Below are 16,851 nucleotides of genomic sequence, written 5' to 3'. Positions count from 1 at the left end.
ACAGGGTTTATGGGCCAAATCAACCGTTAGTTCGGATGCAGTGTTTATAAACGGCTCCGGCCGCGTGTGACTCTGGGAATTGTAGTATTTGTAGTCCAGCGTTTTACGTAAGCGGAAGTGTTTTCGGCGTACGTGAGCTAGGGTCACATTGTAATGTTTTGAGAAACACCAGCCACAATGGAGGCAGTTAACACAGGTATTAAAACATTTCTGCTGTCTTTAAACGCTTGACGCGAGCTGACCTGCTGCTCTTTACGCAGCTTTGTTGAGTCCCGTCCGTCCGGGACGGAACAATGATGCGGGGACGCGTGGAGCTAACGTTAGCTAGCCTGAAGTAGTTACCTCTGCGTGAGGACAAACCATGACTGATCCTTCGTGTCTCCGCTGGGTTATTACGTTCGTCGTCTTCCTCTGTGGTCTAAAAGATGACTTTATATGCATGAACGTAGTAAATAAATAACAGTAATAATGTAGCCCCAGAATGTGTTTCATGTAGCCAGTGGTGCAGAAAGTATTCACATAGTGTACTTAATATTACTAATACCACGCTGCCAAATGATTATTTTCTCCATTAACCACTTGGTTGTGTGGTTTGTAAACACTGTGAACACAGTGAGAAGTGCTGTCACAATTACCCACAGCTCACAGAAACCCCTTCACAATGTTTGTTTTTAAATCCATTCAAATGATTAAAATCCAAATGACTTAATGTAGCTGTATTTGTATATGTGCTGTTGGGGAGTTTCATTTATATCAGAACAGCGTAACATTTTATAAGCTCTTCATATGTTTTGTATGCAAAAATCTTAATATGATAGGGAAATGTAGTCTAATGAAAGGCACAACGTTTCCGTCCAGGCAGAAAGTGGCATTAAAAGAAAAGACTCTAGATATGTACGAGTACTTCAAACGTCTAGTACAGTCTGTGAATAAACATACATACGTTACATTTCACCACTGTAATTAATAGTAATGGGGGACTACTTTTGAAGCTGACTATGCTTCTGATGGTTTACTTGTGTATCTGTCTTTCAGAGGAGGTCCATCTGAGGCATGTGGAGAAGGATGTGGTGATCCCCAAGATGATGAGGGAGAAAGCAAAGGAGCTCTGTGCTGAGAAAGTTGAAGGTGTGTGTGTGTGTGTGTGTGCCTGTGCAAAGGATAGAGCACCTCTGTTCCTGCACGGTTTACAAAGTGCTTTGACAGACAAGCACAAACAGGAGACTCGGGCAAAATAACAACAGAGAGCCAGGCACTGAGGCCAAACAACAGCAAGACAAAATTAAGTTTTAAAAACACAAATGATAAGAACAGTGAGAGCTGTAGCCATTAAGAAACATGACAATATAAAAATAGACAATAAACAATACATTTGCTTTAGACAGTGATTTAAAGGAAGTCAGTCATTTTGCAAGCCTTATGTCCTCAGGCAGATTATTCCAAATCCAGGTGACTCTGATGGTACAAGCACAGTTACCTTTTAGATTTAAGCCTTGACTTTGTTACATTCAGACGGACCCCACTTGAGGTAATAATGGTGTGGACTGGCTCATAAAAGGTCGAGATCTATGTAGCTTGGAGCTAGACCCAGACATGGTTTAAATGTGATCAGTAAAATGTTCAAATCAGTTCTAAAACAAACAGGAAGCCAGCGGAGAAAACTAAAATCAGGCTCAATAAGAAGCTGAATGGCTGTGACTTTTGGTTAATGCTGGAGAGGAGTTATAGTAGTCTGGTGTAGAGAAAATAAGTGTATCTCTTCTAGATTGCTCGATTCACGTATCCTGGTTTAATTGATTTAGGCAATTTTATTTTATGTTTTTGTACAGACATTTGTAGAGCTGTCTAAGTCCATAATTATATTATCAATGAGGAAGGTGTCATGTCAGGTATATTTAGTAATCATAATAACAAAGAGAATCAATTTAGTTGAGCCAGTTCCAGGTTCTTGGTATACTACATGCTGACTCACAGGAATGGCAAAAAAAAAAAAGGCCAGTACGTATTAATCTTAACTGAACAATGATGGTCCTGCCACTGGCGTCATAGTTATATTCACAAATATATTTGGTCTTCAGTAAGACCCAGAAACCTTTTCAGCAATAGGCATTTTTATAAAAGAAGACATCTTCACGTTAGAGCAGGAAAAGCATATATAAATAATAAAATGAATGATTGCTTAATTCTATGTAAGTGCTTTAATTTCAGGGTCCTGGTTTTGTGACTCATGACAAATAGTATAGACACCACTTGAGATGATACAATTCAAATGAATTACTCAAAATCAGAATCAGAAATACTTTATTGACCCCCCCGGGGTAAACTGGGTAAAATCAGCCTCCAATCATGGAGATCAGCACCTACCTACCTAACTTTAACTTCAGAAGAAAAACTTTCAACAAAATGCAGCTTTATACGCTCCTTGAATGTAAGATTTATTGTCAGGCTGTTATCTTACACTGCATTAGTTTGAGCTATGTGTACTAAAAAAACTGGCACCTGGGTGTATCCTGTATTGTAATAGAAAAAGGATTGTCCATGGACACAAAAACACAAATTTGTCAGCTAAATGAACAGGTTTCCTTATTTCTGGTTTAACTTCTCTTTCAGGCTGGGTTCCACAAAAATACTCTGTTCGCTACACCTTTTGTTTGAGAATGTGCGACCACACAACCATATTTAACGGGCCCAAATAGACAATCCAACAGAAAATATTACTCTGGGCCATAATGTGTTATTGTAATCACAGCCTACACCCCTCTGCAGCCATAAAAATCCCACTTATTAGCATGTTTCATATCATAATTGTTTTTCAAATTGTAACTTTCAGTTGGTGTTGTCATATGTTTGTAGTTTTTGTTGTTTTGTTGGTATGGAGACTCACTTGATATGTTCTTTATACAGACTTTCTTCTAACTGTGTTCTTCCTGTCACTTAATGTTTTATCTCTTTATAGTTAAACTGTTTCTCATTGCTATAAACCCCCATTTCATGAGTCCTTTGAATAGAGACGCAGGGCAATTGGCATGACACCAGTTGCCACTGCATGGAAGTGGTATCTGCAGCTCTGCTCATGTCCTGTCTACTGCAGCAACACATCGGCCAGATGATGACATAGAGCTAGTCTCAGAGATTTGCCTTTTGGTGTAGCTGTGATCAGAAAGGCAACCTTCTGCAGCCTAGGTTATGTGGTTTATAGAAATATGATGACAGCCCGTATGAGCCGGTGTGTGCTGCTCACGCGTGGAGTGCACATGCAGCCTTAGGTGATGGGACAGACAGTGACTGTGTGGGTAGTGGAAACCCCCCTTTCACTTGCTTCTCATCCCACTCATTTTCACACCTTCATGTCCGCCCTCTACCATTTCATTCTGTATGTTTGTGTCTGCACTGGGCTTCTGAGTGTGAGTGTCTTTAATTATGTTTTACAAAGAAAGGTAAAAAAAAACAAACAAAACAGAATCTATGAGTGTGTTTTCCTGTGTTATTTGTCCCCCTGCGCATATGCCACCAAACGCCAAAGGTTGTATTTTGTTGGCTTTGTTGTTGAAGCAGACAAGTACGAGTGGACTGTACACAACATCTTTGTAGTTGTACATGATGTGATTTTTCCTATTGCATTGATGACTCATCTCAGTACTCTCACATACCTTTCAGAACAATTGAGCATGTTAACAACCCACATACTCAATTAGCAACCACTTTCACATCATCATTGACATTGATTACTTTTTAGTTTTTGCAATACTTTGATTTGCAAAACAGTCATTTTTCCATATGCATACAGAGGTGGCCAAAATTATTTTTATAATGTTCATGAAACATGCAGATGGTATATCAGGATGGTATCTCAGCAAATATCAGATGAAGTGAGTCCTACTGATTTGATCCACTTTTAACTTTAATATTTAGTATGTCCACCTTTTGCAGCAATAAAGCGGCACATCTCTCTGGCATTGTGTCAGTATATTTCCAGAGAACTTCAACACTAATGTTATCCCATACCTTCCGCAACCCAAGCCGAAGGCTTTCCTTTAAATGTACAAAAGATCTATCCAGTTTATTTTCCAACTCGCCCCAAATTTGCTCTATGGGGTTGAGGTCTGGACTTTGAGAGGGCCAGTCCATCATTATGTTTCAGCAGATTCCTTCTGGTAGTTCAGGCAATAGTTAGAAGAATATTTATGGTCATTGTCCTCTTGGAAAATAAATCCAGGCCTAATAAGAGAACTCCCAGATGCTTTTCTGTGTCACACCAGAATATTGTGGTATCCATTACGCCATCAATTTTCAGTCACACAGTTCTCGTGAGGTTTTTCTCCGGCCCTTAAGACTGAGAATTTTGAGATGCTTCACTGTCTGAAAGTTTCTTTTTTCTACCTCTGCCCTTTTGGTTCTGGTGTGAATTGATGGCATCATGGCGGTCTAAACTGTACTTTACAGTGTTTAGACTGCGTCTCAAGACACAGGCTTGTTTTTTTGTTTTTTTAAGGTAAAGGACCTAAATCTCGTTTTGATGGCTCTATTCTATAGTTTATAGAGCATAATGATGACATTGTAGATATTTCATTTGTTTTATGGGTATTTTAACGACCATTTCCACAAAAACAACTGAAACCTCTTGAGTATGCCAACCATTTCCACAAAAACAACTGAAACCTCTTGAGTATGCCAAGTGTTCTAATAATTTTGACCACTGTATAAACATACATATTTTAAATTGCAGTTTCTTTATGAATTAATTTAATGTTTCAGAAATACACAAATCTGCTGAAAAATTCTGTTATGACTAAATATGTATTAGATGATCACACTTATATGTTCAAACCACTAGCTTCTGCTTTCTACTAACTGCCAAACTACACTTCTGCATCTTTAAAAATGGCAAACTAAACGGCTTAAAATTAAGGTGCCGTCACACCTTTCTTTAGAAGTGCCTCTTCTGACATAAAACCAGCCTCATACATTTGTCTTTTGGTGTAGCTACGATCAGAAAGGCAACCTTCTGCAGCCGCTAGTGGCACCATGGGACAGGGATGAGGCGTTGGCTGATTAGATTAGTCGCACTGTTCTGCTTCTCTAAATTGGTTTTGCAATTGTTTTTTCACATCTGCATCCTGATGAAAGTGTCTATGTGATAACCATACTGATGCTACTGATAAAGGTAATTATGGTGTCAGTTGTTTGAACGGGGACATGGGAGGGCAGTGTTTTTAATTAAATCCTTGAGAAAGAGCTTGCTAACAAGGTGAAGACTCCATCTTCAACACCTTGTTTACAACGAGGACCTTGCACATTTAATCTGGAATACACCACCAGCCAGAGCACAGTGTAACTGATGCAGCTTTGTGAAAGGGCTTTTCATGTGTCATAATTAGTTTGACGAGTCAAATTATTGTATAGAAATTATTTTGCATTAGATGGCAGTCTAGGAGACGGTGACTGGAACAGGTCGGGTCATTGCCATGTAAAGAAGGTTAAGCATTGTCCTAAAGGTTCTGAGTGATTTATGAATTCACTGAACCATAGTCACCGATATAAGTTCTATTTCAGTGGCAGGAAACAAAGTGGATGATTCATATCGGTAGAGTCATAAGAAACAGACCCATACCTGCTGGTCAACTGCAGAAGCAGTACAATACCTGATGCTAGCATGGACCTAAAAGCAACAATAAGGTGATAAAACCTTGAGAAGGTGCTGTCCACTGTACAGATCTCTGATAGTGACACCTTTCTCTTTGTCACCCAGCATGTGGCCACACCTGTGGTAGAATGACAGATGATGACATCTCAGGGAGCAGGCTTACCTGCAGCCTTATAATCATGTTTGATTGTCTCAACAACAAGTAGGAGAGCCTTTGTGTTCAACCCCTGTTCTTTTCTGAGCATCTAAAGCTCTTTGTTGCCTCAGTGTAGAGCCACAATGCCCAAAGTGGACATATTGTCAGTTTTATCCGCTGCAGGTCTAAATGACCTGACACGGTCCTACACTGGCACAAGTTTTACGTTAGATATCCAGTGTAATATTCTTAGGCTCACCTTTGGCATCTTAGTAAACCCATAATATTCCAAAATACAAAATGTTATGTTTTTCTTTGACACTATGTCTGCCGTACATGACTATTGGCGATCTCGAGTAACCACAATCGAACAGTTTGTAAAAAAGAAGCGATCGCCCAATCTCTAGGCCACAGACATGTCTATATTTGTGGGTGGTGGGCTGACTTTTACAGAGCCAATGTGGGAGCTGGGCGACCACAACGCTCTGTGGCCAGTACAGCTACGTTGAGTTTGATAAGAGGCATGCCACCGTGACCTATAACTAGGTTCCTTCCTGTGGTGGAGTGCCAAGGGGAGGCCCATCTTTGGGCCTCACCTGTGGTTGTGGCCCCTTATTTTCTTGTCTATGCTTGTAGTGAGCAATATACGGTAAAAGGTGGTTTGTTAATAGATTTTAAGCTCTGTTAATAAGTTCTATTATTAAATGTATGAGGTTATTCTACTCATTGAGCCTGTTCCTCTTTGTCTTCTAATTTCACCCTCTCTGTGTCACTTTTGCTTCTCACCTCCCTCCAGCCTTCACCAACTGCTGTAAAGAATCTGGTTTATTGATGGTGTTTAAGTGTCGGGAGCAGAATGCTTTACTGAAGGAATGTCTGACGTTACAGTGAGTATTTTCAGTTTCTTCTGCATCACTCACACTGTAAGATGGCTCCCTGTGTGTTATCCTACTGTCATTTACATGGGCTCCCCCACTCTCTCAGGCACCCTTGCTGACCCTTAAATGTTACTTATCAAGTCTCACTCGTCTCAAAATTAGATTATCTCCATCAAAGTCAAGTCTACATGAATTCTGTAAAATAAATACTCTACCTTCTATCGTCCTTCAGCTACAAGGACCGTGCATTCTTCGAGGAGTGTAAGCAGGAATACATCCGAGAGAAACTGGAGTTTGAGAGGACAGGGATCCCAAAAAAGAACAGGACACAAAAACTCCCAACTATGTAATGAACAACATGACACCCAAACAACAGCCCTCCTTTCAATAGGAAGGTGTGGAGTGTGAGGCTGTGGCCATAACCAGTCCATAAGTCTTGTACACCTAGGATACATGGTAATCTGGCAGAATTTATGACTTATTACTGGGGTACATGACTGTATTCTATTTAAATTTGTGGAATAAGTGACTGAAACTACTTTGGTGTGCAAGAGTGTCATATAATAATTTTTTTATGATCTGTATATCTGCAAAATGTTCTGTCAAATAATCAGAATCAAGTTCCACCTTTGAATCAGCAGCATTTACATTAGATTTACCAATGACTTTTTTGATTGATTTGTAGTGTGTTTGTTAGTGTGTCCATATATGCTCATCTTCATCTGGAAAAGAAAGTGTATATCAACATACAAAGAATTTCAAAAAGGCACTTGTACAGTGTATGAACTGTGTAATCATGTGATATTGTAAATAAAAACAATCTTTAGTACCATTAAAGTCTATATCACTGGTAAAGTGGACAAAACATGACATGTTTATGAATGCATTTTGTTCTAGTGGAAACATTTTACTGCTTAAATTTTAATTTAATTAGTACAGTTTTGGATAAAGGTTTGCTGGGTCTCGATTTCTTTTGAATTTGATATTGAGTCTGTTTTAAAGAGTCGTGTTGCTTTATTTTTTAAATTTTGTTTGTTTTATAAAAATATATTTCCGTTCATTTTAACCATCTTACTTTTTTTTTTTTTTTTCATTGTGCTTTCGTATGAGGCTGACTGTTCAGGCTCTCAAATGTTCAGTGTTCTGTATCGATACTATCAAGGATCAAAGGTAGCATGTTATGAGTACAAGTGTCAGTGTTGCATATATAGTGTAGTTATTTTTAAATTCTTTTGAATGATTTTCTTCTATTTTTTTTTACAGCTGATTTGACAATGCAGAAAACAAATATCGGAACACAAAATTATGTTTTCAAATTGGTTGTCTGCAACATTTTAAAACTAAAAGGTATTCAATTTGTAACACTGACCTAGAGAAGAGCAGCAAATCCTCACACTGAGAAGGTGGAACCTGGAAAAGTTTGCCATTTTTATGGCTATGAGATCTGAACCATTAATTAATGTTTAAAATGTTGTTAAAATGTAAAAGCCAGTTGTTTGATAACTTGATTTCAGTAATAGTAAGAAGGCAATGATGGATAGATGGAATTGTTGTTGCAGAGACATTTAGTTTAAAATAAATGCCAGAAGCCAAAAAGAGTTGGTTTCAACGGTAAAGTAGCTTGATATGCCAAAGCCTACAGTTTTATTAAAATGAACCGCAGAACTGTATTGCTAAAAATGGAGACAGAGCAACCTCACACAGTCACTTCCTTTCCTTCATTTAATTGATCATATTTACAAACAGTCTGGAGTGCAGTAAATCTAAAATATAATCCATATCTACTGTACATTGCATTTTGGTTTGCAAATCGTTTACAGAAGTATGAAACTACTGCTGTAAAATAACATTTCTTAAAAATGAACAAAAAGACCACAGTTATTGTGATACAGACTGAAGAAAATGGAAAAAAAGAAACAAAGTCTTTTCAGCAACCATGGGCCTTTTGTGCTTTGTGCACCTATTTTTCAAGTCACAGCTCACATTTCTTCAGGTTAATAGACTTATTGTCTTGCCACCATCGCACACAGCTCTTATACACATCAGAAGTCTTTGGGGTGACCTGGCGTGAAAACAAAACCTATGATTTGGAGTGCAAAACCGCATTTGGCAGAGTACTGAAGCCCACCATATACATTTATACAGATATGCACATTCTTCCTTTTATATATCATGTATTCTACTCATAATGTGATTTCCTTTGTACAGCTTTCACTTTTTTTATACTCATCTTACTCTTAAAAAAGAGAAATCAACTCCTCTCTTCACACAACTGACTGAAGTCATACTGCAAAACACATGTATCAAAGATTAACACCAGCACAGTACAGAGTTTAGATACATTTTCTGTAATTCAAAATCTCCACAAACCTCAAGAGGTTTCCAACTTAATCAGGGTTTCAAATACAGAGAAGTGTATGAAGGCTATTCCATTAAACTTTCAAATAGTTCCACAGGAAAAAAAAAAACAACCTCCAACAATGCGGAGCCTTACATCTACATGTCCCTCTGCAACTGAGAAAAGTAAACATCACAACAGATATTATGACAGTAGTTCTGCGAGAATTGAATAAGTGACAACAAGCAGTTTTAAGGAGGCTTGCTTGAGTTGTGGAACTTCTGTGGTGGTGCCAGTGAGAGTACATTTTTAGATTAAAATAAGTTACTACAAAATCCAAATACTGCAACTGCATTCTTAAAAAAATGATTCGTTAAGCATAGGTAGACTGACAGCCTACTTTGATCGTGATTCATAAGGACTTTAATGGAAATAAGAAGAAGAAAAAGATTTCATTTGGTAGCGGTAAAGATTTGGAACAAAAATCAGTGACAGTTACTGTATGTTTGTCTCCATCACAGTACAAACACAATCACATCAAGTCCTCATTCCTAGACGTATCTCCTTCACACGATCATGAGACATACATTGGACTACATACCTTGTATACTTTACAGCGATCGAATGTAAAAAGACTTGCATTGGAGGAGAGTAGTTTACAAATTCTAGTATGCTGTGGCCCCAGTGATCACTGGCCACGGTAAATGGAGGAGGAGGCCCTTTGAGCCCTATTAGGTTTATTATGATGAGATACAGATACAGGCAGGCGAAAGATGCCCACACACTGATCTGCACACACAGGCACACTCTGTTTGATGTGTGTATATGCGCGCACACACAAATTAAACTGCTTGTATGCATGCTTGCACACCCTTATCCATGTGCATACAAGGACACATACAGACGGACAAACTATTTATTCTTCTTCCAGTCTCTCATGAACTTTTCCTCTGCAAAGTCAAATAAGTTCACCGATGCGGTGTGCAGAGTCTTTACCTCGAAAAGGCCTCCTCTGGCCTCAATTAATTCCCCACAACCAGCAGGTCCAGTCCAGCCCAGAGGAGTGGTCTTATCAACTTAAGGCAGGTTAGGTGGTAGCTATGTGGCAGGGTTGGAGAGTCCATTCATTCATCCATTTGCTTATTTTCCATCCAGTTACACGGATCTATTTATTCATCTATTCTGCCATTGAAGTCCCTCTCAATAGGGCTTGGCCCATTCGGCATTCGGAGGGCTCCTAGGAGTACAGTTCCCAATTGAGGAGGAGTTGGATGTAGCGGAGTGTCCCTCCCAGAACATGGCATCACTGGGTTTGGGGGGGCTAGGGAAGGAGCGTGAGCTGTCATCCAGGGACGCCTGGTTCAGGGGAGGTGGGGGCAGGACAACAGAGCAGGTGTCGCTGCCAACCAGAGCCTCACCTGAACAGGTCTGGGACGGCCAAGGCCCATTGTACCAGCAGTCCTCCTTCAGACTGTCTGGCAGCAGGGCGCCTGATGGTCCGCCAACAGGTGGGCAAGGGCGGCCGGAGCACGAGGGAAGTGGGGGGGCACTAGGGGGGCGAGGCACTGACACCCGAGGAACTGCGTGATTGTTGTTCTTTTCCACGTCGTCCAAACACTGGATTGGAACTGTTGAAGCACCTAGAGAGAGAGTGAGAGAGAGAGAGAGAGAGGGGTCGGGAGTGGACGATAAAGGGAGGAAAGATGAGAGCAAAAGGCAAAAAACAAAAACAAAGTTGGATGTAGGTGCAGAAATTGTCGCAAAAACCAACACTGATAATGGTGATATCAGTACTGGAAGCTGCAGCATGATCATCAGGAGAGACATCGGATGCGTGGTTCTTTTTGCTTATTCTCTGATCACATATATACATTTAGCGTTACCACACTCAGTAAAATTGGCATCGGCTTCCATTTGAGTGCACTTAAATTACGACTGTTGACATATTAATAGAGCACAAAATATTATGGGTGTGATACACTGCAGGATAGTTCAAGGCAATTTATGATAATTGGCGTTAAGTGAGCTACTCGGTTTAGTAGACATGTCTGCATCGTGAATATCACATTCAGTTCATTTCTACCCTCCATTATAAGTTGGCAGAAAAAATAGGTGACACACTGAGGGGGGAAAAGAGGACAATATCATCTGCAATGTATACTCTGGTGAGAAGTGTATGTGTGTGTGTGTTTTAAACTAAATCATGTCTGTAAAATTCAGCTGGCAGCATAAATAAAGCCATCTTCTCTTTCCTTTGATAACTGGAATAGCTCTTTTTGTATTTTGCACAACTGCACCTCTGCAATTACAATTCTGATAATAAAAATCTTACACCATGCAGCTGGCTACATATTATACAATAAAACCCCTTCACCATGTAAATACCACTGCATGCAAATCAGTAAATACCCCAAATAATAATTAGGTTTTGTTCACCAGAACAGAGCACACCAATACACAAATCAGATGTCCTAATCTCACACACACACATCATCATCGCTTTGCTATCAAATCAACATCTTGAGCGAATAATAAAGTTTAAATGAGTATCTCCTCCCACTTTCTTTTCCCTACCTCTCTCCATCCACACATCATTTCTCCATCCATCCCTGCTACTCCTTCATGAGAGGGTCTCCTGAGTCTAGGATTTGAATAAAAGTGATTCCAAAGGAGGAACATTAGAAGAATACAGATGCACAATATGACTGAATAAATACATAACTCCCTCTCTCTCTCTCTCCCATTCTTTGCCACTCCTGCTTTACTTATTTCTCTCCATCAGTCTCATCTAAGTTACAGGATTACCTTCCTATTCAGTGGAATAAATAGGCCAAGATTTATTTTCTTGCCATATTTCGTTCTAATTTTCACCTCCTAGTCTCCTCTTCTCACACTCCGAGGGAATTGACAACAGAGGTAATCTCTCCTAGGGCAGAATACATCATCACAGAGGAATTGGAGAGGAGGGACAGACCATTTCATGATGTCCTCTATCAAAGTGTTTGAGTACTTCAGTAATATCCACAGTCTTATCACACCCTTATACAAATTGCAGCAAGAAGCAACAGGAGAAGTCTTTTCAGTAGTACGTCTTCAGAAAAGCCTTCCCTTAACTTAAGAGAGGCAGCAGTAGCCCCCACCCTCTTTCGTTTTGATGTTAGCCACATTAGTTCCTGTGCAAAGAAACAAGGTTTGAATTCCAGCCACTGCACTTCAAGAGTACGCAGATCAGAAATCTGACACTACCCGACACTCAGGTTCAAGTTACATTTCATGTACATACATTACAGACTGGCTAGATATGTTAATATTTATCAGTGTAATTGTTTCACTCCTTCAGATTGACTATGAAAAACTCTGTACAATCTCTAACTATAGTTGTTATTGTTTCTCCTCTGTGTAACAAATGAAGTTTCTAGATCCTGTAAACATTTGGCAATGAACTATTGCAAACTGAAGTATTAGGACTATGGAAACTTTTAATTTTTAAGTAAGGTGCCGACAGCTACATGATATGGCAATTGTACTGTACTGTATTGGAATCAACAGGACAAATATAGGCACAATAACATTTAAGAATATAGTATGTACAAAATCTTACAAATGTTAATACATTTTAAATCAGAAAAATATAAAACTGAAAAAAGAAAATACGTAAGATTATAAAATGGTATCAAATAGGACAAACATTCAAAATGAAAGTGTTAAAACAAAAGAAAAATAATTACCTTAAGGTAAAAGCAGACTTGTCATTTGTTTTTATATTACTCTGGAAGACACAAGGAACCTGAGCAAAAGATTCAGGGCTGCATCTCAGTGCTAATCTGTAAGAATGTGCCATAATGGGTACAAGATGCTCCCCCTGCTTTATATGCTAGAGCGGAGGCAGAAGTGCTGGTGGGTTATCACTTTTAATGACACAATCAAACAAAAACTAAAGATGGAATGATCTGTAACAAAAATATATACACCAACAACAGCACAAACCAGAGTGTGTCTCACCTTGTCTTGTCTCACTGAAGTGTGGCCTGAGTTTCCTAATCAGGCCTGTTTGGTGCTTCAGCTCTGAATGGAGACGAGTGACCTCGCAGCACAAAGCCTCGTATGTCTGCTGCATGCTCTTCTTCCTACAGGAGGACAGAACATGTCATTTAAAACACTAGAGAGTTTCTGCTTTTCAGAGATCCAAGTGTCAGACTGACTCACTGCCGCCGGAGTAACAATCAAATATTGTACTATTCTAACTGTAATCCTGCTATATGGTTTGCGTCTTTGCTGACACGTTTAACCAGCCGCGTGATTTAAAGCCACAAAGGAGTTCCACAGGTGTTGAGCATAATCACTTATGAGCACAGATTCACATTATTAAAGCACATTTCGGCTATATTTCAGAAACTTGCGGAGGAAGTGAAAAACATGATGATATCCTTCTTGACACACAAAAGACTGGTGGTATTTGAGGCAACACCTACAAACTGTCCTATCCACACCTCGGGTAAAGATGCTAAATTTCATCAACACTTTGTCTTAACTTCAAACACCTGCCTAAACCATGAAGAAAAATATTGTGAGGGGAAAAATGCTTTCGTTTTCTCTCACACAATATTTTTTTGAGCCGCTAAAAATGAACGCCATCTAAAAACTGCTGACATGTGATGCAATTATAACGCACCACAAGTAGAACAAAACGTGAGGAGATACAGGAGATTATCCTCACGGAAAAGCTGGAGTAGAGGGTGATATCATCAATATGCTGCAGTCCTTGTATACATCAAAAATACTGGAGTGCAAATTTAAACTATTTCTAGTGGATAGAAGTGTTTAGCTGGTGTTGGTCATGTGTAGTTCAGGTTATCTGCAAATCATGGGCTGTTACACATACTTCAAAATGTATAAAGCTGCACCCTCCTCTAGTGGCCAAAAGGAACAATTACACCATGAGGAGACACAATGCAGAATATAACCAGGACATGACGTCTTGTGACTTTTACGCACATTTAAAGGCTCATTGTGATGTTTTAGCCAGAATTCATTACTAAATGATGTTTATTCCTTTTGTTTCTAGGAAGCAACTGAATTCATATTACATTAGGTACAATGTAAAGAACTGAAATGTGCGAGAGATCTCAAAGTCATGATCAGACTGAGACATTTTAAACAAGATAATGTGAAGTGTGTAGTGTCCTGCATTAAAAGCTTACTACTTGACATTGTGTTCTCTGGAGTCTACACTAGAAGTCACTTTTTCAATGATATTTATAAAACATCATACCTTGCATTATACTTTGCGTCGCAGGTCTGGTCCAAGTCTGGTCCGTTAAGGCCATGGGGTTCCTCCTAAAACAGAATATGCAAAATAGAGAGTGGAGGTGGTGAAGTATTTTCATGTTGTTTTTATTTTACCATAACTCAGGACTCCTCCATTCCCCTCCAACCCATACTTTCTCTTTTATCCTTCAGCAATTATTCTTTCCATAGCTTAAGATGCAGCATATCCATATCCCTCGCCCATCACGGTCAGTCCTGCTTCTCTCCACTGCTCTGTTTGCCAGTGTCACCTTGTCTTGCTGTGCCCCAACACCTCTCCTCCACAACTTTCCGCTCTTCTACTTACTGCTCACTCTGGTCCCTCTTAGTCCCCCTTTGTCCATAATCCCCTTTTTTCAACTCTTTCTTTCCGCCTTCACTCACCCCACTTCTCTCCAGCAGTCTACTGTTTTCCAGTGTCACCCTCTCCAGCTCCTCCTTCTGGATCTTTAGCTCAGTGTTGACCCTGTCCACCTGCCAGTAGTCCTGAGGGCTGTTCAGGCTCTTCATCACTGCACACACACGATTAAAAATGCAGTTACATTATTGCTCTTGTTGATGAGTGATTAAGTTCATTTTAGATCATTTTTAATACTTTTGTAGAACTATTGAACGTGAAAGTATTTTAATGTTTTCCACTCAGTAAAAAGTTTATCACTTCACTAACTTTTGCTGTATATTATTTGCAATTACATTGAATCAGTTATTTGATAAGATAAGGTAATACAGGTAAATACACAGTAATACATTTTTTAATATGTAAATCTAATATTAGACCCCATTTATGTTATTAAAAGTAGTAATACAACAGTACAAATAAAAATACTGCATTTAAATTTTCCTGCAAGTAAAAATATAGAAGTATTACCAGCAAAATCTTATGCAATGGCCCCTTGCAGAGTGGATTGTTTCGACCAATGTATTAATATGTAAACAGTATTTTTATGTTGTAGCTGGGTGAGGTGGAGCTAATTTAGCCAATTTATATACTTGTAGGTTGTCTTCACTGTAAAATCCTTTAATTTTATTACAAAAACACAAACAACAGATAACTATACATAGGCTGTATGTAAAATAATGTAGGTAAGAATTACCTCTGCTGCTGCACGTCTTTTAACCAACACCAGCAGATATCACTCCTGTTCTTAACTCCCTTCATTGGCTTCCTGTTCTTTTTAGAATTGATTTTAAACTTTTAATGTTTGTTTTTAAAGCTCTTAACAGCCTCGCCCCTTCGTATTTATCTGAGCTTTTAACTGTCCGCAATCCTGGTAGAGCTCTGAGGTCTAACGATCAACTTTTGTTGGAAGTGCCCAGGTCAAAATATAAACACTAGGGTGGCCGAGCCTTTTCCGTCGCCACCCCCCAGGCTCTGGAATAAGCTCCCCGTCAAGATGCGTCTTGTTTCTGACCTGGGCCTCTTTAAATCCAGGCTAAAAACCCACCTTTTCAGGATGGCTTTTAATACCCAGTAGTATGATGACACTTTTATCTATCTCGACTTTGTTGTATTTTATTGTTTTTACTGTTCCTTTATTGTTTTTAATTTATTTGTTTAACTTATTGTTCTCGTTATTTATTACCTACTGTAAAGCACTTTGGTACACCGAAAGGACTGTTGTAAAGGGCTGTATAAGTAAAGTACATTTATATTTACCTCTGAAATGTAGAGCAGTAGAGGTATTAAAATGTATTAAAAAGGTGCCTCAAGATTGTACCTAAGTTAGCTACTTTTTACTCCTGGTTTTAGACGTCATACTACAAATTTGACACAGTAGAGTGGTATTTTGCCTCACAGACTTCATTATCAAAGCATTTCAACATGTTAGTAAGTTCAGTAAGAAGATTTGTGTTCGTACTGAGCGGTGTTAGCAGTACTACTCAGCTGTTGTAAAGCAGAAGGCAACGCTGTGCGCTCTACCTGTACCTTGGCTGGTCTCCATCTCTGTCCTGAGCTGAAGCAACTCCAATTCTTTAGCCTGGAGCTGCTCCGTCAGCAGCCTCTCACTCTCACTCTTCTCCTTTTTCTGACAGAGTAAGAGAGACAGTGGGATGGGAGGGGGAGGAAGATGAAGGGGAGAGTCAGCATTCAAACCAATGCACCAAACTTTCCCTTTCTCTTGGGTAATTATGAGCATTGTGTTTCTACTTAAGTGTATCTTTATTCTCCCTAAAAATATGCAATGTATGCAACATACTTGATCTTTGTGCCAGGCTCTAGTCAATTTGAGGAAGATTCAAATAAATCAGTGAACGCACCAGTTTGTTAAGCTCCATCTGCAGGTCCTCCTTCTCTATATAGATACCTCGGTAAGCACTGAAGGCCTTGTTCACGTACTGGGGACCCTCGGATGGAGGAGCCTCCGGCCTGAAGAGCTACAGTGGGGTGAGATAAAATACACAGCAAAGAGGAAGAAGAGAAGATGAGAAATCAACTTCATTTGGGGCGCTCAGTGGGTCGACCAATAACCCCAAAATTGTTGGTTCAATCCCTGCTCTCTCTGCTCAAAAAAGATTGCCACGGCCGAGGCACCGTACATCTAAAATA

At 39.4% G+C, this 16,851-nt stretch overlaps 2 protein-coding genes across 3 annotated transcripts in view; one reads left to right on the top strand and one right to left on the bottom strand.

The window, feature by feature from the left end:
* The first annotated feature begins 91 nt into the window (after window positions 1-91).
* cmc1 (C-x(9)-C motif containing 1) lies at window positions 92-7,528 on the top strand. Its single transcript, XM_010737903.3, has 4 exons — window positions 92-196; window positions 1,036-1,128; window positions 6,577-6,667; window positions 6,891-7,528. The coding sequence occupies exons 1-4, from the start codon at window positions 178-180 to the stop codon at window positions 7,006-7,008; spliced, it is 321 nt and encodes a 106-aa protein (XP_010736205.1). The 5' UTR covers window positions 92-177; the 3' UTR covers window positions 7,009-7,528.
* An 838-nt stretch (window positions 7,529-8,366) lies between these two features.
* Window positions 8,367-16,851, bottom strand: part of azi2 (5-azacytidine induced 2) — an 11,667-nt gene continuing 3,182 nt past the window's right edge. The window contains exons 3-8 of one of the 2 annotated variants that reach the window (XM_027286413.1): window positions 16,563-16,679; window positions 16,225-16,330; window positions 14,688-14,815; window positions 14,269-14,333; window positions 12,999-13,123; window positions 8,367-10,636 (exon numbers count right to left, since the gene is read on the bottom strand). In XM_027286413.1, coding sequence (XP_027142214.1) covers window positions 10,197-10,636; window positions 12,999-13,123; window positions 14,269-14,333; window positions 14,688-14,815; window positions 16,225-16,330; window positions 16,563-16,679 — 981 coding nt within the window. In that variant the 3' untranslated portion in view covers window positions 8,367-10,196. The remainder of the gene's footprint in view (window positions 10,637-12,998; window positions 13,124-14,268; window positions 14,334-14,687; window positions 14,816-16,224; window positions 16,331-16,562; window positions 16,680-16,851) is intronic. The other variant, XM_010737904.3, reaches the window with a different exon arrangement.

Source organism: Larimichthys crocea, chromosome XIII, assembly GCF_000972845.2.
Source record: "Larimichthys crocea isolate SSNF chromosome XIII, L_crocea_2.0, whole genome shotgun sequence".
NCBI lineage: Eukaryota > Metazoa > Chordata > Actinopteri > Sciaenidae > Larimichthys > Larimichthys crocea.
The sequence above is the reverse complement of the archived record's forward strand: the minus strand, read 5'-3'. Positions and strand labels throughout refer to the sequence as shown.

Bases quoted from the DNA above. Each gene is read 5' to 3' on its own strand.
- cmc1 (XM_010737903.3), top strand. The intron at 1,129-6,576 runs GTGTGTGTGTGT...ACCTCCCTCCAG, and splicing joins CTGTGCTGAGAAAGTTGAAG to CCTTCACCAACTGCTGTAAA. The intron at 6,668-6,890 runs GTGAGTATTTTC...ATCGTCCTTCAG, and splicing joins AAGGAATGTCTGACGTTACA to CTACAAGGACCGTGCATTCT.